The sequence below is a fragment of the Pogona vitticeps genome, chromosome 5 (genome assembly GCF_051106095.1).
Source record: "Pogona vitticeps strain Pit_001003342236 chromosome 5, PviZW2.1, whole genome shotgun sequence".
Lineage (NCBI taxonomy): Eukaryota > Metazoa > Chordata > Lepidosauria > Squamata > Agamidae > Pogona > Pogona vitticeps.
In genome coordinates, this window is record NC_135787.1 from 74,614,875 (window position 1) to 74,638,663 (window position 23,789).

Here is a 23,789-nt window from a genome sequence, read left to right on the forward strand (position 1 = left end):
CACGTAGTAATTCTTATTCAATTAATAACATTGACAGATGATTTTATAGCAGATAGTTGCTTATTTCCTCTTCTGCCTCCCCATTTCCCCCTGACATGTAGAAGCAAAGATGTAGAAGCAAAGAGAGAAATAATCTGTTGGTGCTATTTCCTTATTTGTAGTGACGTGAATTGATACGGCCCTACTTGTGAGGTCATGGCATGTGCAAAAAACTGCTTTGGGTGTTTGCCATTATCTCAGATCTAGACAACATGCATAGCTAAATAGTATTGGAGGCAGGGGGGTTGTATTGGGGGAATAGGCAATGCAGAGAGGAATTTAAAGTATTATTCTTCAGCATAGCCAAGGTGAACATACAAAAATCCATCTGCATTAAGAGCACTATTACTTCTATTTTTGTGTTAATATTAACAACATTATCAGTACATTTCGATTGTACAAATTATCCTTGTTTTGAAGCAGTGGAGTGTGCCTTATACCTGCACAGCTAGCATTTTGCAGTGCTTATCATATAAAACCAATGATTTCACCAAAAATATCAGTACCCTTGGGAAACGATCACATCTGCTGTGAAATTTGTGAAGGTGACATATCACTGTCCCGCTCTTCCTAAGTGGTGCCTCTGGTTCGCTGGTGTTGGGAATTAGGCAGGTCACCCTCAAAAGGAGGGGAAGGGGATATGTGTTGCTCCAGAGGTTGTTGGGCCACAGTTCCCATCACTCTTCATCACTGACCATGCTGGTGCAGATGGTTGGAATTCAACATCTGGAGAGCCCTGCGTTACCCACCCCTGCTGAGAAGCCTGGCACTAGCACAGGCATGACAAGCCCAGCCTTAAGAGACTGTGCCAGCCTGAGTTTCCAGGATGAGAAAAATGAAGGCGAGAAAAAGCCCTCTCCCTGGTCCCTGCCTGTCTTCCTCATAAAATAGGCAGGCAGAGGGAGTGCCTGCTGCTGTAGCTGCCGCCACAGCTACTCCTAGCAGAAGCAAAGTTACATTCTGACCCATAGGATGTTACCTTCTTTTTCAGAAATCCAGACAGGTCCTTTTTGTGTGTGGCTTCTGTTAATGTTGACAGGTTTTATTTTTATTCATTCGTTTGCACAGGGACTTTGCCTACGTAGCCAGAGACAGAGAAACGAGGATTTTGAAATGCCACGTCTTTCGATGTGACACACCAGCAAAAGCCATTGCCACAAGCCTGCATGAGATCTGTTCTAAGGTAAGCAGTCCGGGTTGTTTTCTTCTTCCTGTCTTCTTCCCTGAAGAAGCCATTTGGTTGCTCTGTGTGGTCAGTGCCATTCTGGAGTTCTTCCTTTGATCCGGCTCCTGCTGCCACACCTGTTCACATCTATTTAAAGTTATTACTTGATAGTTATTTTTCTTCTGACCATTAGAACTGTAATTACATGACTCTATGAATATCTCCCAACAATATTACGTGGAAGTCCCTAATCCCAATGGGACCTCCTTCCATGTAATTAATGGTACGGGGCCAACAGCACGTTTTGTGTAAACACATGGAACAGTCGTCCACAAAGCATGTCTGAATGGGAAAAGCGGCTTCACAAAGGAGGTGCCGCATAGCCTGCTTCCCCTCTGAGGTCCTGTGCTCCAACCCTGCCCCTGCTCTTCTCGCCCCCCCAGCTGCTTCCTACCCTGCACAGAAACACAGGATTGCAGCTGTGATTTTTTTAAACCCACCCTCTAGAATTGCCAGTCTCATTGTATTATCTGGTAGCCTTTGTTGTTATCGTTGTTGGGCTTTTATAATTTATCTAGTGAGTCTTTTTCAAATAAAATTATCTTGATGTGTGTAGATGTACAAAAGGATCCATAGACAGCTTTTAGAGCTTCTAGACCAGAGTGCAACTGCCCTTAGTCTTAGGCAGCGTAGTCCGTAAGGACCAGGACTGGATTTGCGATTCAGCAACCGCTGGAAAGCTGCACTTCCCTTACGCTGTTTCTTGAGCTGTGTGTGACTGATCCTACGGAAACAGGTTGGAGCAGTTCTGTCATGCCACCCAGGGCTTCAGATTATGGTGTGTACTGTTGAACCACTAGAAGGAGACGAGGGGGCTGGAATTAAGAGGGTAGCATACGGTCTGAGTTGCCCATAGCCTTGCTGTCCTCATCATTGCTAATAGCGGTAATCCTGGTTTCTTTGGAGGATTCTGTTTCATTCTGGTTTCAGGCCTTATTTGAAAGCGTGTTCATCATCTTGGTGCACAACCCTTGCTAAGAACTAGATAAAAGAAATACATCTTGTTGGACCTCTCGACAGCATTCAGGAATATCAGTCACAGTGTCTTTCTGCAACATTTAGTTGATAAATGAAATCCAAGGAAGCTGTTTTGGCCGTAGATCAGTGTTTGGTATCAGTTATGAACTGGATGAGGATGAATAAACTGAAACTTAATCCAGGCAAGATAGAGGTCCTCCTGGTCAGTTGAAAGGCGGATGAAGGAATAAGGATGCAGTCTGTGCTGGACGGGGTTACACTCCCCTCTGAAAACATAGGTGCACAGCTTGAGGGTGCTCCTGGATTCCTCTCTGAGCTTGGACACTCAGGTTTCAGCAGTGGCCAGGAGTGCATTTGCTCAGTTAAAACTAGTACACCAGCTACATCCATTTCTGAAATCCCAGCTGAATTACTTATTTGTATGTGGGACCGCAGATGGAAAGTGTCGGGAAACTTCAGCAGGTCCAAAACACAGCAACCAGACTGCTGACTGGGGCCGATTACAGGGATCACATCACCACCGACACTCACCTCGTTACAGCAGCTCCACTGGCTGCCAATCTGTTTCTGGGCACAATTCAAAGGGCTGCTTTTAACTTGTAAAGCCCTAAATGGCCTGAGCCCAAGTTGCCTCAAAGACCATGTCTCCCATTATGAGCCAGCTTGGGTGTCAAAATCATCAGGGGAGGCCTTTCTCTCAGTCCCGCCACCTTCACAGGTGTGTTTGGTGAGGACACAAGAGAGGGCCTTCTCTGTTGCTGCTCCTAGACTTTGGAACTCCCTCCCACAAGAGGCCAGATTGGCCCCACATTTGCTATCCTTCCACAAGCAGACGAAGACCATGTTCTTCAGGCAAATTTTTTCTTGTTGACTGGCTAAATGAGTGTGATTTTTAGATGGATTGTTATGCATTACTTGCTTTGACTGTGTTTTTAGTACTGCTTGTGTTTACAATTTCTCAGAGTGATATTTGTTTCTTTTTAATATCTGTATACTTACTGTTTCTAGCTTTAACATTATATTTGAATGATGTAAGCTACGATGGTTGTTGTGGGTTTTTTAGGCTCTTTGGCCATGTTCTGAAGGTTGTTCTTCCTAATGTTTTGCCAGTCTCTGTGGCCGGCATCTTCAGAGGACAGGAGTCAGAACTCTGTCTGTGCTCTGGTGCAGTTTGTTTGGATATCCAAACACATCTTGTCTTTGGATATCCAAACAAACTGCACCAAAGTTTTGTTGATTATGCCTGAAAAATTGTATTATCATATTCTCCAGATTATGGCTGAACGGAAGAATGCTAAAGCTGTGGCTTGCAGCTCCCTTCAAGAGAGGGCTAATGTCACCCTTGATGTCCCCTTACAAGGTATTGTATGGTTGGGATATTATGATCACTGTGTAATGACTCATTCAAAGAATTTTATGAGGGATCGAGACGTTGTCACATTGGATTTTGTGACAACTCCCATGTTTTTCTGTTGCTGCTTCTGTCTTTCTCTTACCAGGAAAAAAAAAAGATTAAGGGAATTTAAAAGGCAGATGAACTGCACAGTGCAAGGAATCTCTCATTTGGAAGCATCTCAGTTTGTTGCAGCAAAACCAGAAAGGGGTTTGATCCAGCCTTAGTTCTACCTAAGAGTATATGATTGAAATCAATGGAACTTGAACCAGTTGTGACTGACTCAGAGTACAAGTCAATGTTAGAGCAACTGAGGTGAGGCTGAAGACAAGTCTCTCCGAACCTAGGCATATTGGAAGTTACTTAATTTTACCTTTGGCTTGTCCTGACTATTTTTCTTAATGTTGGAATACAATTTTGTTTATTTTGATTGGAGAGCTGCACCACAACAGCAACTGCTGTATGTTCTAGTTCATGCATTGGGTCAGACAATATTAAAAAGTCAATCAAACAGTGTTTCCCCCCTAACCCACTGAAGTACAGTCAACTGAGTGTCAGGCAGTGCTGTCCTGGATCTTTCTCCTCTTCCCCCTCCAGCTTGGGAAGGTTGCTGTTTTGGACTATAGAATCTCCATCCAGCAAGGCCCACTGGCTGGGGGATTCTGGCAGTTCTCGCTGAAAAAAATAACTTCTGCGAGCTCTGTCCTCTTTCCCAATCTTTGTGCTGATCAAGAGCATAGTCTTCTGGATTTGGGATATGCTTGCCTCATTGCCTTGGCCTGTGACTACACTAGTAAGCTGAATCAGAGCAATTCAACTTTGGTGCAACTTTATTCGCATTCGATTTTGCATTTCTGTTCAGATTAGGTGATCGCGCCGAAACTGCAGATGGTTTCTCTACCAGTTTCCACACTGGCCCCTCAATCTGATGTGGTTTGATCTGCACCATAGCCCCCATTCCTCTGATCTTGCCCTCTGCCAGTCCCCAGCTCTGTTTCTATCGTTCATTGTAAAGCCAGTGGGCTGTTTAAAGTGTTGCATGGCTTTAGTGAAAAGAGATCATTTTCCAAAGTTCTCCATAATATTCAAATAATATATGTACTCATTGTGGAAACATATTTATTTTATTTACTTATTTATTTAATTTATACCCCACCCATCTAGACTGAAGTCTACTCTGGGCAGCTAACAACAGTACAAATAATAACAGTATAAAATAGCACAACAACAGTAATACAATAAGAGATAGCAATGGATAAATTATGTATTGACAGGAGGGAAGGCCTGCCTAAAGAGCCAGTCTTGAATTGGCTCTTACAAAGACCCAGCAAGGGAGCGGAACGAATTTCCAGGGGGAGATTGTTCCAAAGGCAAGGGGCCACTGCCAAGAAGGCCCGATTTCTTGTTCTTTCTCTCCGGGAGGCCCCCTCAACTGCCCATCCTGGCTAAAGCGAGTGATTCAGGTAGATCTAGATGGGAGGAGGCATTCCGCTAGATATTGAGGTCCTAAACATAGCTGTCATCAGAGTTGTTCCTATTTCATATTGATTTATATCTGTTTTTGTCCATACAGAGGTGAGCTAGCACTAAAGTGGTATATCAACATACTAATAAGGTTATCTAGCACTAAATTTGATAGTTTGTTTTTTAAAAATAAAATAAATACTTAGGGTCAACGTGGGGAAAAGATTGTGGGAGTGAATGTTCCTGCTGTCCAAAACATCACCACACTCAGCTTAGCATATCACCAGAGTATCACCCACAGTCACACACCCCATCCTTTTATAGAATGAAAGAACTGATCACATGACTAAAAGTGCATTCAGATCATTCCAGCTTAAAATAAGTAGATGCCCCAGCAGCGGGGGGGGGGGAGCTCTGCATCGGGAGCAGAAAGACCCAGAGTGATTTGAATTGGCCTTTGCATTGTGTGGTCAGTAAAAGAAGATGCAAATTAATTTGTTCTGCATGAGCAGCAAATCCCACAGGGATTTGACCATGTAGTCACAGCCTTAGTTCCTTACCCAATGCTCAGTCCTTCTTTTCTGCTCTTCTATATGAAAGAGCTACTTTACAAGCACGAAAGGTTATGAGGTACCTACCATTCCTTCTAGGATTCCTTTTAAAGTGGGATAGAAGGAGCGCTAATTTATTGAAATCGACAAGAGTATCCCTAGAGATCAGTCACATGGTTACGTTCTTTCATCATTGAAATAAAGATGTTTTGTCCAATGTGAATGTTGATAAGATGAAATTGGGTATTTTTTTCTTCCCCCAAGCAGTAGATTTCCCAACACCAAAGACTGAGCTGGTCCAGAAGTTCCATGTACAGTACTTGGGCATGTTACCTGTACCTAAACCAGTGGGTATGTTTCTTTGTTTGCAACTACTTCAACATTTGTTGTGCACCATCTAACTTGTATCTTTTTGATATATGTGGAGGACAAGAACAAGATGAAACATTTAGATTTTCCTGTTCTTTAAGTAGAACCTCTGTGCTTGCTGAAGTGATTATTTTAATCTCTAAATGATATTTAGTCTCAATCCAGAAAATTGTACCTATTTTCCAAATTAAGAAGAATAACACTTTGGATCCAGTTTCTGTTAGATTATGTTTTACTGGAAATCTGTAGGGAGTTGTATACCATGAAGGATAAAGTTACTGATGTTTTGTGTGCCATATGAAAGACAACATAGTGAACATGCTTTTGGGAAGAAGCACCAGAAACAGTGTCAAGAGAAAAATCTATGTGCTCAAATGCTTAGTTTCTGAACATACCAGACAGGTTTTAATAAACACAGATACTTTGAGAATATAAGTTCTCTCCTGGCATTTTAAAAATACCAATAAAGTGGAATAACAGATGCTTAAGAGCTGATCTCACTAAAGAAAAGTAGCCAACAATTCATCTTTCAGACTTACTTTTTATATTAAAATTTTTGGATGAAAGTAACACCTCCTTTTTTCGGTATTATTTTTTATTCTTAACACATTTATGCCAGCTTGGGCTGAGAATGCGACTTAAGACATTGCAAACATTATTCCAAAATTCCTATCTCCTGTAATGCACAGACTCTATTAAATGTTTGAAGCATTTTTATCCTGTATATTACTGGGAAAGGGGGCTTCCACAGCAGCTGGGCATCATAATACAGTCTGTCTCCTCTGATTTAACAGTTTAAAATACAGTAAAGGTGAGCATACGTAGTTCAGGCTTGCAGTTTCTTTTAACTAAACTTCAACGTTTATCAAACCAGAGTCAAGGGAAGAAGATACACACTTAGCCTTAGGTAACCTGGAGCGCCAGAATCAGATCTGAGTAGCAGAAATAAACAGAGTTCACACACAAACATTCACACCCTTCCCACCTCAGCACAATATTTTGGGTCAAGAGGTAATTTGGCTGTTGATTTCATGAAGTAACTACAGTTAGTCAGCTACAAGTAACCCAGGGAGAACAATAGATGCAGACAATAGATGACTCCTCCTCTTATGTGAAAGGCATGATACCAAAGGAAAAGGGGAAGATGAAAAAGACAATCCCTGGCTTTAATTCCTGGTTTTGAAGTTCTTCTACCAATTAGATAGAACAGAGGAAGAAGCAAATGTCCTTGGTGTCTCCAAAGACAGCTGAGTGATCTTGTTCTGTTTCTTCCCAGGTATGGACACACTGAACAGCGCTATAGAAAATCTCATAGATTCCTCTAGCAGAGATGACTGGAAATCCGTCACCATGAACGTTGCAGATGCCACAGTGACAGTCATCAGTGAAGGAGTAAGGCACAGCCTGGCTTCCCTAAAATTCGAAATTATTTTAGTTGGTACTGGTATTTGAAACTTTGTTTATTGGTGTTTTATTTGTCTCAGACATTCTTTTTGTTGAACTTTAATGACTATAAATAATAGCTACCATATGCATCAGAACAAATTTGGTGACAAACTATGATTTGCATTTTTTAAAAAACTTTCATCACTGCCATATGTTGCCGTCTTCTGCTGTAAAAATAACAGAACTGTCAGTTTAACAAACCTCAGATGAAAGAAAACCTGCAAGCCCAATTCCAATTTCAGTAAAATTATACTTACCGTATTTTTCACTCCATAAGACGCACCGGACGTCAAGACGCACTTAATTTTTAAATACCGAAAATTAAAATAAAATAAAAATATATAAACAGAGCAAGTCCCACACTGGGACTGCCAAAAAAAAATCACCAAAAAACAAAGCAACATAGAAACATGCATCCCAGCCCAAATCTACCCTCCAAAACCCACCCAGAACATTTTTTAAAAAGTAAAAAGAAGCAACTAATTTTTAAATACCAAAAAATGAAGTAAAAATAAATAAACAGAGCAAGTCCCATGCTGGGACTGCAAAAATTTCACCAAAACACAAAGCAACATAGAAACATACTCCCAGCCCAAATCTACCCTCCAAAACCCACCAGAACATTTTTAAAAAAGGAAAAAGCAGCAACTAATTTTTAAATACCAAAAAATAAAGTAAAAATAAATAAACAGAGCAAGTCCCATGCTGGGACTGCAAAAAAATCACCAAAACACAAAGCAACATAGAAACATACCCCCAGCCCAAATCTACCCTCCAAAACCCACGCAGAACATTTTTTAAAAAAGTAAAAAGCAGCACCTTACTGGTCAGAAGCCAGCAATAGTGGTGGTGGGGGACTCCCCACGGGGCCTGCTGAGGCCTCCGGAGGCCTGGGAAGCCAGCGATGGTGGCTGGGAGAGGCCCCCATGGGGCCTGCTGAGGCCTCCGGAGGCCTGGGAGGCCAGCAATGGTGGCGGGGGGAGGCCCCCACGGGGCCTGCTGAGGCCTCCGGAGGCCTGGGAAGCCAGCGATGGTGGCATGGAGGGGACAGTATTCGCTCCATAAGACGCATGCACTTTCCCCCCCAGTTTTTTTGGGAGAAAAAGTGCGTCTTATGGTGCAAAAAATACGGTAACCAAAATGTAATGGACAAATTAATCAGGGCTAAACCCTGCTCAATACTTTTTTGGACAATGACTTCCAGAATACCCCTGGCCATGCTTGATGGGTTGTTCTGGAAGTCACATAGCAAAGAAGCAACTTATTCTGTCTCTGATTTTTTCCCCCCCATAAGTTGTTTCCTGGTGGTTCTGTAGACTCATGTGTTATGAATACAAATGTCTGCCTTCCTTTCCATGTTCCCAAAACTAAACAACTCATGTTGATGGTGATGTTTGTTGAGCGATTTGAAAAATTGTGTCTAAGAATGCTTGCATTGCATGGGAAGCTTTATAGTGCTTTCGCATAATGTTGTGGGCACACAGTCATGGGGTGCTGGTGCTACCTGCTTGAGTCGACCTTTGGTTTGCACATTATGTTTTGCTTCCTTAGCTCTTAATTGATCAAGGGAGTAACATTTCAGCACCCGGATGAGAAAAGCATTTTAAGTCTTACCTTGAACATTCAGTTGTAATAACAATAATTCTTCCTTGCTAGAATGAAGAGGAGATTGTGGTGGAATGTCGTGTGCGGTTCTTGTCTTTTATGGGTGTGGGTAAAGATGTCCATACATTTGCCTTCATTATGGATACAGGAAACCAGCATTTTGAGTGTCATGTTTTCTGGTGTGAGCCCAATGCAGGCAATGTATCAGAAGCCGTTCAAGCTGCTTGTATGGTAAGTAACCACAGGAAATGATAGTACACCATGTATAAAAATAGAAAATACAAGCAAAGCAGTGTATTAAGTACTTGCTCATTTTACTTGTAGTATTTAAGGTTACTTAAGAATATGACTGCAAGTAAAAGAACATCTGCAGTTCATTTTTGAAATTGCCCTGGCTCTTCAGTTTGGCTCCTTGTTCTAAAAAATTCACATCATGGGTCTAAATATTAGCATCTGCTCTCTCTGCCTCCTCTCTTTTAATGCTATTAGCAGCCAATGTCATAAATTACTAGAGAGACTGCAAGCTGGAGCAACAGCATCAAACATTAGAGGGAAGGGGACAAGCACTAGCTTTTCAGAAGAGAACAATGTGTCTTTATAGAAAGGAGACAATGGAAAGAGCAAACAACAAGACCGATGAGAATAACCACAATGCCCTGCTTCAGCTGTATCATGCAACATCTGCTTCCAGAGCAGTTGGCGGGTATCATCCTTTAAAGCTGTCAGGCATTCCTAAGATAAATGCAGGAATTATCAGCACTAACTAAAGAGTAAACAGAGCAGGTCTTGGTGATGAGAACAGGATAACCATCAATCCTAGTCACCACTAGCAAGTTGTGTTAAGTTTAGATTTGGATACTTAAGGCTTATTTTAATAAAACCTAACTGGGCTGTGTATTAATAATTAATTTTTAAAATTTACTTACTATTGATGTAAACTGGGAAGAGGAATGGGAAGATTTTAAAAAAAAACAACTCACCATATCTCCCATGCTCCATCTAACCCTTTTGACCCTTCTTTTAAAAGCAAGCCTGGAAATGACAAGACTATAAAAGAAAGCACTTTGGCTTGGCTTCTAGCTACAGTGGTACCTCGCAAGACGATTACCCCGCAAAACCTTTTTTATTTTTTGCTAGACATTGATTTTTTCCGATTGCAATAGCGATTCGCAAAATGGTTTTTTCTATGGGGGATTTCGCTGGACGATGATTTCGTCCGTGCTTCACAGACCGTTTTTTCGCAAGACAATGATTTTTACAGCTGATCGGTGGCTTCACAGAGTGGCTTCCCTATGGGCAATTTTCACAAAACAGGTGTTTTCGGGACTGATGCTTCGCAAGATAGCAATTTAAACAGCTGATCGGCGCTTCGCAAAATGGCTTACCTATGGGCGATTTTCGCTGGACAACAACTATTTCCTTCCATTGGAATGCATTAAACGGGTTTCAGTGCATTCCAATGGGGAAACGCTTTTCACTAGACAATGTTTTCACAACACAGCAATTTCAATGGAACGGATTAACATCGTCTAGCGACGCACCACTGTAATTCTCCACTGATAGGAATATCCCCTCAGCAAAGTTGCACTTATGGGACTCTGCTCGCCTCCCTGTGGAAGAGAGGGGAAAGGCATGTTTTATCAATTCCCTCCAAAGTCCCTTAAATCTCCTCCAGAGGGTTGGTCCTCTGTGGAACAGGATGGGCAAGATGGAGGTAGCACTGCAGGGAGGGCAGAAAAGCAGTGAACACTGTCTCCTGACCTTCATCAGAAGCCTCAGCTGGATCACAGATGGCTGGAGCATTTCTGTCTGCAGAGAAGAACTTGCAATTTAACCTTATATTTACAGGAGCAAAGCCAAAAACATCATCTGGGCAGCTCAGCTTACAAATTACATAATGATAAAATGTAGTATAACTATCACATATATCTTGCAGTCTAAAAATTGCCAGCTGTGGCGAGATTAAAATAAGATTACTGAAAAATCACAACACATAAACAGTGGTTTAAAACATAAAATCACGGCTACTTAACAGGGCTGGAAAGAATTTTGAAAGCCTTCACCTGTCATTGAAATGGTCATAAAGAAGGCATCAACTGGACCTCTTTGGGATTGACATTTCACAACCAGGATGCTACCTCCACTGAGTAACACCCCCCCAATCTTGGCAATAGTTAAGCATTGTCCACAATAATATGTAATAATTGTTCTGAGAATACAAGAAACTGATGAAACTTGGAGAGACCTGCACATATGCGGAGGTGGTATGCCTTAGGGCAAGCCTGCACAGCACATGATCTAACAAGGCATCCCCAGGCACTGTGCAGGCAGTGAACATGTTTTATGAATCCCCATTCATAGATGATGGGCTATACTTAACTTGGTGCCTGATACTTTTTACATAGCTGCTGACTCAGGATGCAAATCCCATTCTTTGGGCAAATAAATTTTTAAGACATAGGGGGGGAAATCGCCACAAAAAGAAAGGTTACTTACCTGTAATCATGGTTCTTTGAGTGGACCTCTGTGAATTCACACATATGGGTTTAGTCTGCGCCTGCGCTGACATTCTCAGAGCATTCTAGAGCTAAAAGTAACAATTTTATGGGATGATCCCCCATGAGGCACAAGCTCCTCCCACCCAAGATTCCCCTCAGTTCCTGCAATTTGTCCACCGGGCACGAGAGTTATACAACAATAAGATACCCGTGACGACAGAGGGGAGGATGAGTGGGTAGTGTGAATTCACAGAGGTCCACTCGAAGAACCATGGTTACAGGTAAGTAACCTTTCTTTCTTCGTGGCCTCTGTGAATACACACATATGGGTGACTGGCAAGCTTACTTATTGGCAGGTGGGATGTCATGGTAGGAAGGATGGCATCACATTTCTGCCAGATCCAGTGGTATTGCATGTACCTACGTGTAGCCAGTATTGCTCTGCAAAGGTAGATGGCATGGATCATATTGGTGCACGGTAGATGTCGAGAGTCTCGATTCTACTCTGGATGCAGCCGAGGTAGACAGCACTCCGTGGAGCGAGGCTAAAGCTGATTAGACAGTGACTCGTCTGACCACTGGCAAGCCATAGATATGGAGCATGTGCTCTAAAGGAGATGATGGTGATCTGAAGAATGATGGTAAGATGAAGCATAGATAAACATGAAAATTAGTCAAATACGTCAGGAATGAGAAATTAAAGTAGGAAGTCACTTTATCAGGAAAATTGAATAACAGGTGGATCAAATCACAATCCAGCTATTTCGCGTGTTCCCTTGGCAGATATGACAGCCACTAGGAAGGCTGTTCAAAGTAAGTAATTTGGCATTTGAAGAGAAAATGGGCTCGAATGGCAGGCACATGAGTGAATTTAGAAATCTATAGACCATTGAGGAACAATGCGGGTGGTACTGAGTCCTGTGAAAAGATGTTTGACCCTAGAGTGAGACAAAAGTCCTACCTACCAGAATAATCTGGTTAATGGGCAACAATAGCAGATATATAACATTTTAAAGCATAAACAGGAAGCCAAGTAGGCAACAGTTTCTAAGAAAGTTGGTAAGGTAGTTCTTTGTTTCAGTATATTTAGTAAAGATTTATTTATTTACACATCGACATCGAGTTCATGGTTTTTGAGCTCGATCGAGCACTGATGCAAAAGTGGGAGTATTTCCCAGGTTGCCAAGTTCATGGACGATAGACCTGGATGGTAGACCATCCTTCCCTCCAAAGTTAGGAGGTGAGGAACCAGAGGGAACTGACATGTGTCTGTCTATATCGATCTGAGACAGGCGAACTAGGACCAAGTACCTCAAGGAGGTATTTGGATTGCATTTGATTAGGAATGATGGTGATGGAAGATTCTCCGTAGAATGAAATGTATTGGAGGGAAGAGTTACGGCAAATTCCCTGTCCACTGCCATATGAATATATCCCCGACAGTGTTTCCGTCCGCACCTGCACAGGAGCAATAAAACCTGTAGTCGGCATACGGACCCCAGTGAATACATTGAAGGTCGATACTTTCCAATGGTGATAGAACAGAACTTGCAGTTCCTTGGATTAGGGATCCTCTAGTTGGTCAAAAAGAAAAGATACCACTATTGGAGTGGTTCGAGGCTGAGTCTGGATTGCTTTAGCACTGAAGCCGTGGAGGTCATGAATTTGGGGAGATGATTTCTAGTAATTTGTTTTTTTTTTTTTTAAAGAAAAACATACGCTATAGTACCAGTACAAGTAGATGTCCATATCTCGCAGGGGAAGGTTATTATCAAACTGATGTCCTGTACCATCTCAAAGACCTTGCAAATGTTGAAAAATTGAATGGCAGTGAAAACTTAGGAATTACTGATTAGATAATAGTGTTGAGGCTGGAATCTGAAACTTACGGTAGAATACACATGAAAAGATTTCTGAGACCAAGGATGGGACGGATGCCTCCGGCCTTTCTATGTATATAATAGCACATAAGTAGAAGCCATGCATAAGCCAGATGTAGGAACTTGGATTATGGCATGTTTGCCCAGGAGGCAGAGGTCTCTTCCTGGAGGATATAGACAAAAAGAGTGAGTCTAACATTACTCAAAGGGGAACAAAGACAATTATATAACGTAACCTTGAGAGATGTGGTGACATTCTTGTATGAACCGAAATGTCTGGGAGGCTGAAACTCCAGATATGGTTGAAAGGACTATGGGTAGAACTGAAAAAGGGATGAAAGGCTGTCGGCCCATATATAATTTAGCTGTTTTCCTATTCTGTGTAAATAATAATAATAATATTTCTAGTGTCACCAGTCTAAGACTGAAGAGACTGGTACCATGTAATGGAAGACATTCAATTCTGTCCTATGTGTCCTTGATGAGCCAGTGGATCGTGACTAGGTGAGCCTTCTATAGATACTAAGGATGCAACAGTAGTTGAAGCCCTTTGCATGTCAAGCAGCAATCCTGTGTTGCTTTGCTAGAGTCATGGTCTCAGAGCAAGAATTTCTAAGCTCTGTTTTAATGGATTCCAAGAGAGGTAGAATTTGAGACCAAAATTGCTCCAGGTAGGCGCCTATTGTGATTGATAGTTGGCCATATGGAGCAGAAGTGAATGAAGTGAATAAGTCTCCCTGCCAAAGACATCAATGTTTCCGTATTCTTATTAGTAGGGTTCAGGGAAATCATTTCTCGTTTTGGATAAATTTGTTCTACAATGATAGAAATGGGACTGGAGTCATCCCAAAATTTCTATGTCATTTCCTCGTACCTTGTACCTGTGATACATTCTTCCTAGATCTTTAATAGGAAGTGGCTTGGTGCAAGCATCTTTATTAGCTTCAGCATAGTTAGTGTAAGTCCTCAGCTAAGTGATGGCTGGATCTGGAAAAGGCGGTTCCTCCATTCCCAATAGACGGGATGCGGTGAACCGAGAAGTGAGCTGTGCGAATGAAAAGAAGCACACTGAAGGTGACAGAGGATGATAATGGATCGCATCATATTGGAGGGAGATTCGTTCAAGGAGTGAGATCTGAGCTTATGTCCAGAATTGGCAGATTCGAAGCCAGGACCGGTCGTGCTCGATCATAATGGGCCTTGACACAAGATGGATTGGAATTTGGAAAGCATCTTTTCCTGCCAAAGTGTTGTATGGTAGAGAAAAAGAACAAAAATCTTTTCCATGTTGAGGTCGATCCTAATGGATTCAACGTACATCGAAGATAGTGGCAAAGCTGGTAGCTACGATAGAAAGAAGTCAAACAGACTGACTGGTCAACAACAGAGAAGTAAAAAGACCGCTCAGTTTTGCAGTCCTACCAGCAGTTCTGCCGGTCAAGGCACTGCCTCCCCACATGTCTAGGGGTGGCGGCTGGTAACTTTGGGGTTGAGGCTTTTAACGTTCCCGGAATGCCATAGGCTGATGGGAACATCTTCAGGCTCTTGCAGATGTACAGCACAATGAATGTGTCACCTTCTAGAGCCTGAGCAGGTTATCAAGAATAACAACCTTTTTCTGGCTAAAAAGCCATACACCAACAAATGGCAGGTCCTAACCTGTCAGTTGCTTAGACACTGGTTTTCAGGCTTATCGAGCAGCAGTGCGCTCGTGATGCACCTGCAACAGTGCCTCCCAGTGATGTGGAAGGCCTGAACTGTAAGCGTGCAGATGAGCTACCTGCAGGGTGAGCAGAGCCAAACTCCATAAGTGGTGATAGGCCCTCAGGGCAGAGGAGTACATGGCTACACGGCGACCGAAAACAAATAACAACGCTGACCAAAGAACTCATCTGTTGACAGTAAAGGAGTGTGACCATCTGCGACAACCGAGAGGGGTGTAGGAAGATTGGTTGGAAACTCTTCCACCCCCCAGCGACTCATGTGAGTCTCAAACCTGAATGGGTTAACAGCAGGTTTGATCAAGGCTCCAAACATTATGATGCTGGAGCCGAGTTCGAGGCAGCACTACATCTGTAAAGCGCATGTGGAGGCATAAAGCACTCCATAGCCCATGGCTCAGAACGATGCCAGGTAGAGCGGGATGGTGATGGTGGCCGAGAGCTCATAGCTCCTATCCCAAACAAAAGGGACTGGTCCTACGCAACCTTGTCAGTGTGACAGGACCTACCTGAGGAAAATTATCCAGACTTACCAGACAGCGGCAGGGTTCTCGGGTGGACCCTTGTGAGTCCTTTCCTTATGAGCCTATGCGGGCACTGGCAGCTGAGACAGGGCCGCAGGCTACTTTGTGAGCGAGCCCATTGATAAAGAGGGCTGTTTTGTGCCAAATTAACAGCCACCTGCAGGTGCTACCCCAGGCAGGAATATCACTGACTAGCAGGGCTAGTGGTGGGAGTTGCTGCAGCCCCCCCTTTCAGAGGCAAACTAGGGCTTTCAAATGCTGCCAGAAAGCTTTCGCCTCGGCACCTGGTTTTGGAAATAGCAGCCACATGAACAAGGCCTCTGATAAATCAGGGCCAGTACACCAAACGCCCAAGGGCGTTACCCCAGACAGGCAAAGCACTGACATGCAGGGCTAGCCGCAGGAGCTGAAGGGGCCCATTGTATCCCCAAAGGGAAAACCCAAGCCTTACCATATGCTGCTGGCAAATCTACAGCCTCGGTGTGCAGCTCCCTCCAGAAGTCGCAGCTACATGAGCAGGCGCACGAAGGAGGGTTGGTGTGCGGCACTCACACACAGAGGCGCTTTCCATGTCAGGAGGAATCACTGACAGTCAGGGAAGGTGACCGGGGCAACAGGAGGCCCTTCTTCTCCAAGGGACAGGGAAACAGAGCCCTAACTCCTGCGGGGTCAAATCAGTTGTATGAATGAGCCCCTTGAAACAATCATCCATCGATGGTTCACCAGTCTCTCTCATGGTTGCTCATAGAGAGGGTGTGGTGAGACATGCCTCCTTTTCACTCTCTTCTCCTCATGAGATAGAGAGACTTAAGCTCCAACTCAGGAACGTCAAATGCCCGCCCTCATGTAGGGCTAAAAAGGGCCACGGCCGGACTGGACGGTAGCGCAGTCACTGAATGGCCATTTGGAGCAGAGGCTATCAGGCGATCCTGAAGTCTGTGCAGGTAGAGCTGGCACGTCGTCTCCTCAGAGGCAAATTCGCTAGCCTCTGGCGAAGATTCCTCTGTTGATGTAGACTTCAATTTTAAGGACTCCTTGACATTGTCGGGTCCCCTACTGCGGCCTGCACCTATCTGGGTAAGATGTAGCTTACTCAGGCAGAAAATCATTAATGTGCCTGAGAGTCAAAATGAGTAGGCCGAAAAAGGCGGGAAAGGAGAAAGAAGTAAACAGTTGAAGTGTGTGCATGTGTGTGGGGGGGAGCCAAGTAGCTGGCAAGTGAAAAGAAAACAACTCACGGGGGATTGTAGATTAGATAATTGAGAAGGGAAAGAATCCAATTTAGAGGGAATTGATCAATAAGCTAAGGGGAAAAACCCCTGTGGAAATAGCTCTATGCTCTGTAGAACTTTACAGCACGGCGGAAAAAAAGGAACTGAGGGGAATCTTGGGTGGGAGGAGCTTGTGCCTCATGGGGGATCATCCCATAAAATTGTTACTTTTAGCTCTAGAATGCTCCGAGAATGTCAGCGCAGGCGCAGACTAAACCCATATGTGTGTATTCACAAAGGCCACGAAGAAGAACCCCAGTTGCACATTTTGGGAAATCGAAATACTTGCAATACTTTCGTATCAAATCTAAATGTACTTTACTGACTTAACAACATTCAGTACTTCAGTCATAATGAAAGTAGCTTGTGGAATACTTTTCATCAAATTTAGAAACTTAAAAAATATTTTTAGAAAACTTAAGTTTTCTCCGAGTAAAACTGCCCATATCGTATTCTGAAGAGAAAGCTGCATAATCTTGCACCGTCTGCATTGCAGTCCACCAACAGTGAAGGCTGCCTTCTGTGCTTCTCTCACAAATACAGCAGCACCAATCTGGGATTTAAATGTTGCTATGTCTAGGGCACACATAGGAATTGAATTCTTGTTCAGTTGACTGCTTTATATACAGATAGTTACATTATGCAGTTATTGGCATTTTGAATGAGTAAAATGGTGTATTGAAAAGCATTTGCTCCTTCCAAAAGAGAAAACACTTCAGTAGGAGAGTCTTTTTCTAGGTTCCCCAAGTTTCCAAAATCTGCACTGGAAAAATAGAAACTTCATCCTTGGGAAAAAAAAAACTGGGGAAAACAGTGTTTTTCCTTCCCCGCTCCCCCCCCTCCCAAATTTCTGGAACTTTACCTCTTTAGTGCAGATTAGTGGGTGATCAGTTTCAGTGTAATTTAGCAGAATGTTGTCAGTAAAGCTGAGGATATCAAACCATGCTAGTGATTTTGGAATACCTTTGCTTTTTTGCAGCTGCGGTATCAGAAGTGCTTGGTAGCCAGACCTCCTTCACAAAAAGTCCGGCCACCACCTCCTCCTGCAGACTCAGTGACCAGAAGAGTCACAAGTAATGTAAAACGAGGAGTACTGTCCCTCATTGACACTTTGAAACAGAAACGCCCTGTTACTGATACACCGTAGCAGCTCTGCAGGAAAACAGGATCTTCTAGAACCTAGATGAACATCTCCCAGAAGATACAGTAGCCCCATGAAAGAAGATGAACTGAATCTTGGCCTTCCAGTTTAAATTGGTGATGCTTTGTCTTCAGATAATTTACCCTTATGAAAATAATATTAGACAAGCATGTTCTCTTGTTCTTGCCACCATCATGTGATATGAAAAGAAGCATGAGTATTTTTTTTTATTTTTTGCTGTGAGTTACACATGAGAAGTGGAAGGTCTGTTTTCCGCCTGTAAATATTATGAACATTACTTAAATCCGCACATACACGAGAAAGGATAATGGCACATCACTCCTAATCCATGGAAAGAACCATGTCTAGATTGCTATTCATCGTCACCATCCTGAGCTGGAATTGTCACAAACAGTCCTTAAATCTTACAGCCCTTTTTGTAACTTGACACTTAAATTCATACATTAATATTACTGTAATATGAATACTGAGATTTTAAAACATTTTTTTACAAATAGTATTCATTAATCACACTTCCATCTTGTACACCAATGGTTCCGAGCTTTGGGGCCCCAGATGTTCTTTGAGTACAAGTCCCAGAAATCCTGGCCAGCACACCTAGTGGTGAAGGCTTCCGGGAGTTTTAGTCCAGAAATATCTGCAGACCTAAGGATGGGAACCACTATTGTACACCATAATCATTCTTAAAATTTTGTCTGCAGGTTAAATACACTTCAGCATGACAAGCTGCCCAAACAGGTAGCACCTCTATTTATATTTTTTTTAGTATGCCCCTTAACATCCCTTCCTGATGGGTGCATGTGTGTGTCTGTATGTTTGTGTATACATACATAGAAAGCAAACTTAGGGTTTCAACATTGTCACATGGTATCTACATGTGTGGGGATGTAGGTTTTTTGGGAGGTGCTCTTTTTTTCTTCCGTGGAACTGCTGTCTATGTAGGAAGCCTTCAATCTTGAAATTGTCTGAGTTTGGACTCAAAACCATATTTAAGAATTCTGAGACAAAAAAGCTGATAGAACATATTAGTTTTTCATTCTGAAGCAGATGATCTTCAGTGCTGCTGCCTCTAAGGCTCAAGAGCCTCTTCCATTTTAAAAAATACTAGGTTTTGCATCAGTTTATTTTCTTCCTGGTAGAAACAAAGTTAGATTGGAATGTCATCTGTTATCTTTCTTACTAATACAATTGTCAGACTGTCCACAAATTTTTCCTTGAGTTTTAATGTTCAAATTGTGGCCTCATATTTCATCTCTTCTCAGCAGGGCTGAGAGGTGAGCTAGTGGTTTAATGTTACACCTAAATGATTGGGAGGGGGGGGCTGGACAGCATCCCTTCTATTATTAAGCCTTTTGAGAAGATGTATTTTCTTACGTCTTTAAATTAAGAAAGTAGACATTCTCTTATAGACTTCACATGTAATGTAAACCGATTACAATGCTGAGAGTCATAACATTCCAAGGAAAACTTGTCAGGTTGTAGCTCCCAGTGTCAAACAGTATTGATGGCTCCTCGTAACAGCACCTTACACTGTGTGTTGTGGTAAGTTATTGTAGCAGGAGATTCTTTGACATTTTTCTTGTGTACTGATGTATTCATGTGTACCACATGCAGCACAACTTCACCTGCACAACTGTCAAAGGAAAAAACACTGAAACCACATTTATGCTGTGGTCAGTCAGTCAAGTGCTGGAGCAATAGCAGAAATGAGGTTGGTTCAGGCATACAGTAGTCCTAGCCTTTATCATGCCAAACATAGAGGGCAAAGAAGCCAATTAAGGCTTTGTCTCCCTTCCCCATAACACAGACATTCTTTTAAGAACTGAAGTACAGTGGACCCTCTACTTACGGAATTAATCCGTATTGGAACGGTGGCTGCAAGTTGAAAAGTCTGTAGGTCGAATCTCCATTGACCTACAATGCATTGAAAACCGATTAATCCCATAACTGGCAGTTTTTATTCTATTTTTGTTACATTTTGTTTTTTTTCCTGGTCTGTAAGTCGATTCTCCGGCTGCAAGTCAAATCTAAATTTTGCGGCCAGAGAAGTCTGTAACTCGAAAAGTCTGTAAGTCGAGCCGTCAGTAAGTCGAGGGTCCACTGTACCCATAAATGCCTACTCAAGTAAGCCCACTCAAGTCAACTGCCTACCCTTCTAAGAGATGACTAGGAGCTTATCAGCTTCTGTTTTTGCACAAAACCTATGAAGTGCAGAACAAAAATGGCTTATGAGCCCAAGTCTTTTCCCTCTGCCACATGTACAATCATGTAACCATATGTAAATCAGCCTGAAGCTGTCTTCCTTTGCCCAATCGAATACAGTTGGAGGGCACTAGGTGAAGGGAAGCTATCTGTCACTGTGATATGCCAACAATTTGTACTATCAGGAAGTAAGCACGTTGCCATATGTTTAAAGATCAGAACTACTGACAGATTACAGGGTTCTGCACAAATGCTGCTTCCATTTAGGAAGCTTGTACATAAGGAATACTCAAATCTGCTTTGTCTTCATTTGAAGCTATGACTAATTATAGCTTCCCACTCTGAGCACACGCAACAAAGCAGACATGTGTACCATGCATGCATGAGGTGTACATGCATGCTGTTCCTACAGAAAAATGAGCAAGAGTAGACAGTAGCTCCCTGCAAGCTGGAGAATACTGTTAAAACAAAGCTACTGGAAATGGCAGAATGTAGAAAACTAATGTGAACTGCTTTAAAAACAAACAACAAAAAACTAATCTCCACAAGTATGTCTCTCACACATCCCAAAAAGGATGTGTCTTTCTTTTCATGCCTATCTGGGGAATAACTGCTGCCAAGTCATGAATTGTCCTACTTTAAATTTTTCAATACCAGAGGCAAGTTAAGGCTGTTTGAAGCACGCTCTAGCACTTGATGACTGGAACATAAATTAATTACTTGCATGTGTAGTTATGCCATCCATACCACATGCTTTTCATATCCCCTAAAATACACTGCTTTTCTGCAGACACTTCACAAATTAAGCTGAAGATCATCAAATGAGGAATTATCCTATGTGCATGTGTGAACTAACCCAGTGTTCAAGATCTACAAGATGGAAAACATTTAAGAATGAGCTTCCTTTAAAGGATAAACATTGTTGCGCAGGAGAACAGAAGTGAACTGACATATAGATGTCATTTTAGTTGGAAAAACACCTGTTTAATATTCTAGTTAACTGACATCTCTGCCTATGCAAAGCAAATATAGGGCAATTAATATTCTGTACAGGAAAGTTAAAGTTACTTGGTGTTGTACGTGCTGAAGTGACAAATCAAGTACATAATACTTTTAAAGTGGGCAAATGCTTTGGTCATTTTTAGTCAATTCTGTTTTCAGTTCTCTTTTGAAGAAAGAATCTTAAACCTTCCTGTTTTCACAGAAAGTAAATGCTGGTTAGCTGCTGGAAGCATTATTACCATTAATTCTTTGTCAAGAATTGAGTAAATGGTACAGAAGGTTTTTGTAAAAATCTTATATGTCCCCTGATTTTACCTGCTTGAAATAATAGGAAACCTTAACTTTTCTGAATTTATCTAATTGGCCATCTTTTTCCCCCCTGGACTAGCACCTCCTTCAAACCGAATCAGACAGGTGGCTGGACATGACCTGTGGAATTACTGAGAACACAAAGTGTGTCCCCTGCCCTCCAGCCTACTTTCTAGAGTATTTGCTTTATTCTAAAGTGCTTTTAAGCTTATGATTAATTTTGTTATTTTGCAGTGGCCGATCATGTAATTGATCATGTTTTATAGATTCTCCACATGCACAGAAGTACTCTCCCCCCCCCCCCAATTCAAGATGTTGAGGGAAAATGGTAAGGAAGGCCATCATCTTTTTTGCTCTGCTTCTGAGCATCTAGAGGCAATAGGTTGGCTGCTGTTAGAAAGCAATTACTGGACTAGTTAGAGCTTGGCCTGATCCTGCAAAGCAGTTATTACCATAAAAACATACAAGCTTTTAAAAAAAATCTACCATGGCCAAAATGTATGTATGGGTTGAGTGTGAGCAAATGCCAATGACTTTACTCAATGTTGTAGTGATACTTCTGTTATCTATGCATTCTTTATATCTTGCAAGGCAGCCATGTTCACTATGCCTTGGATGTTTCATGTCTTTTTTTGATTAACCTGTTAAATACAGCTTAAATATTTTATTTTATTTATTCTATTTTTACTGAAATATTCAATTATGTTGACATATCTTTATTACTGGATGTGATCTCGCAAATATATCCAGTGCTAAGTAATCTCAGTGTACTATAGGTTGCCAAAAGACAGAGGATTTTTGTAATTATTTGTATTCACCTTTTTAATTAAGTATGTAGAAGTAAATGGCAAAATAATGTGTAAAGCTAACTTCTATTATTTTTTAAAATACAAAAATCAATTTAGATGCTGCTCTCACAGACCACCTAATTCATCTACTCCACTTGAAGGGAGGGAAGAGATTGTTAGCCACAGTCATTTGTAATAGATTAATGCCTTTCTTCTCCCCGTCTCTACCCAGGGCAGTTCTTTGATGCTGTTTATTTCTCTGTTCATAAACACAAAGTACTGTTTCTTTAAATAAGTTTTTCATAAAAATCAAGAACCATCTAAATGGGAAAGAAATTGCATGAAATGATATAAATCCTACTTTTCTTACATGTGGAGTTCTGAATGATAAACTTTGTGTGCAGAAGTATGCTGGATTAAAGCGAGAAACCCTCCAGAAACCTAAATAAGCCAACTGCACCAATCTTAAGTGTCTTAAGAACTTATTTTTTAAAAAGTCTGAAGTTAATGAAACATGGGTATTAAACCAATAACATGTGGAAGAAAAGTGCTATTTGTATGGCATTAGCTCTTTAACCAGCCTTTTAGAGCTCTGCTAATGCCATTATTAGTTTCTCTTTGGCATGCATGATTGTTTTGACAGAAGTGTGAATTAACAGGCATTTGTTTTTTTCTCACTATCTGCAAAAGAGAAAAGGAAATACACAGAGTTTATCAGCAGGAACTCTCAGTATTGTATGAAGTAGTTGATTTTTAAAAGGATATTTTCCCCAGCATTGTCCACTTTTTACACATTTAAATGTAATCTGTTGCAAGAATAAATTTAGCTGCATTAAGAGCTTATTTTGTGTTCCTGCCAGTTACTTCTTTCCACAGTGTCTTTTCAGAGGGAAGCCTACCATTTGGGAGGCTACCTAGAAAAAGCACCACTGCTACAAATACTTGTATCATGTTAGCAAAAGAAATACAGACAGACCCTCATTTCTTTTCTATCATGTGCAGCATGAAATTGAACTAATTTTACAGAGCTGGAGGAAGTGAGTAAAAGAAATTAGAGAAATTTTAGAATATTTAAATTTTCAGCTAATATTTCAAACATTTTTCTTAAAATATTGGCTAATTCAATGTGGAATGCACTAAACCAGAAGAGATTTACAGTCTTTGTCTTCTTCCTGGAATTATTATAATACTGGTCTGTTCAGCAGTGTTTCCAATGGGATAATTACGAATGAACGATGAATCTACTTCCATACAAGGTACTGCTGTTCCATAAGGTCGGTATGGGTGTATGCACACGCAAGATAAGTTACATTGTTATTCTGATGTTTTGTGGGTGAGACAGAAATATAGCTTGGTACGAGA

General features: G+C 41.7%; 1 protein-coding gene across 23 annotated transcripts in view; it reads left to right on the plus strand.

Annotated features, from left to right (window-relative positions):
* APBB2 (amyloid beta precursor protein binding family B member 2) overlaps positions 1 to 23,268 on the plus strand; it is a 216,824-nt gene extending 193,556 nt beyond the window's left edge. For 12 of the 23 annotated variants that reach the window (XM_073001178.2, XM_073001186.2, XM_073001180.2 and 9 more), the window contains 6 exons: positions 1,108 to 1,222; positions 3,515 to 3,602; positions 5,918 to 6,001; positions 7,296 to 7,411; positions 9,122 to 9,301; positions 17,944 to 23,268. In XM_073001178.2, coding sequence (XP_072857279.1) covers positions 1,108 to 1,222; positions 3,515 to 3,602; positions 5,918 to 6,001; positions 7,296 to 7,411; positions 9,122 to 9,301; positions 17,944 to 18,111 — 751 coding nt within the window. In that variant the 3' untranslated portion in view covers positions 18,112 to 23,268. Of the gene's footprint in view, positions 1 to 1,107; positions 1,223 to 3,514; positions 3,603 to 5,914; positions 6,002 to 7,295; positions 7,412 to 9,121; positions 9,302 to 17,943 lie in introns of all 23 variants that reach the window. The other 11 variants (XM_073001177.2, XM_073001185.2, XM_073001179.2 and 8 more) reach the window with 1 other exon arrangement.
* Positions 23,269 to 23,789: the final 521 nt, after the last annotated feature.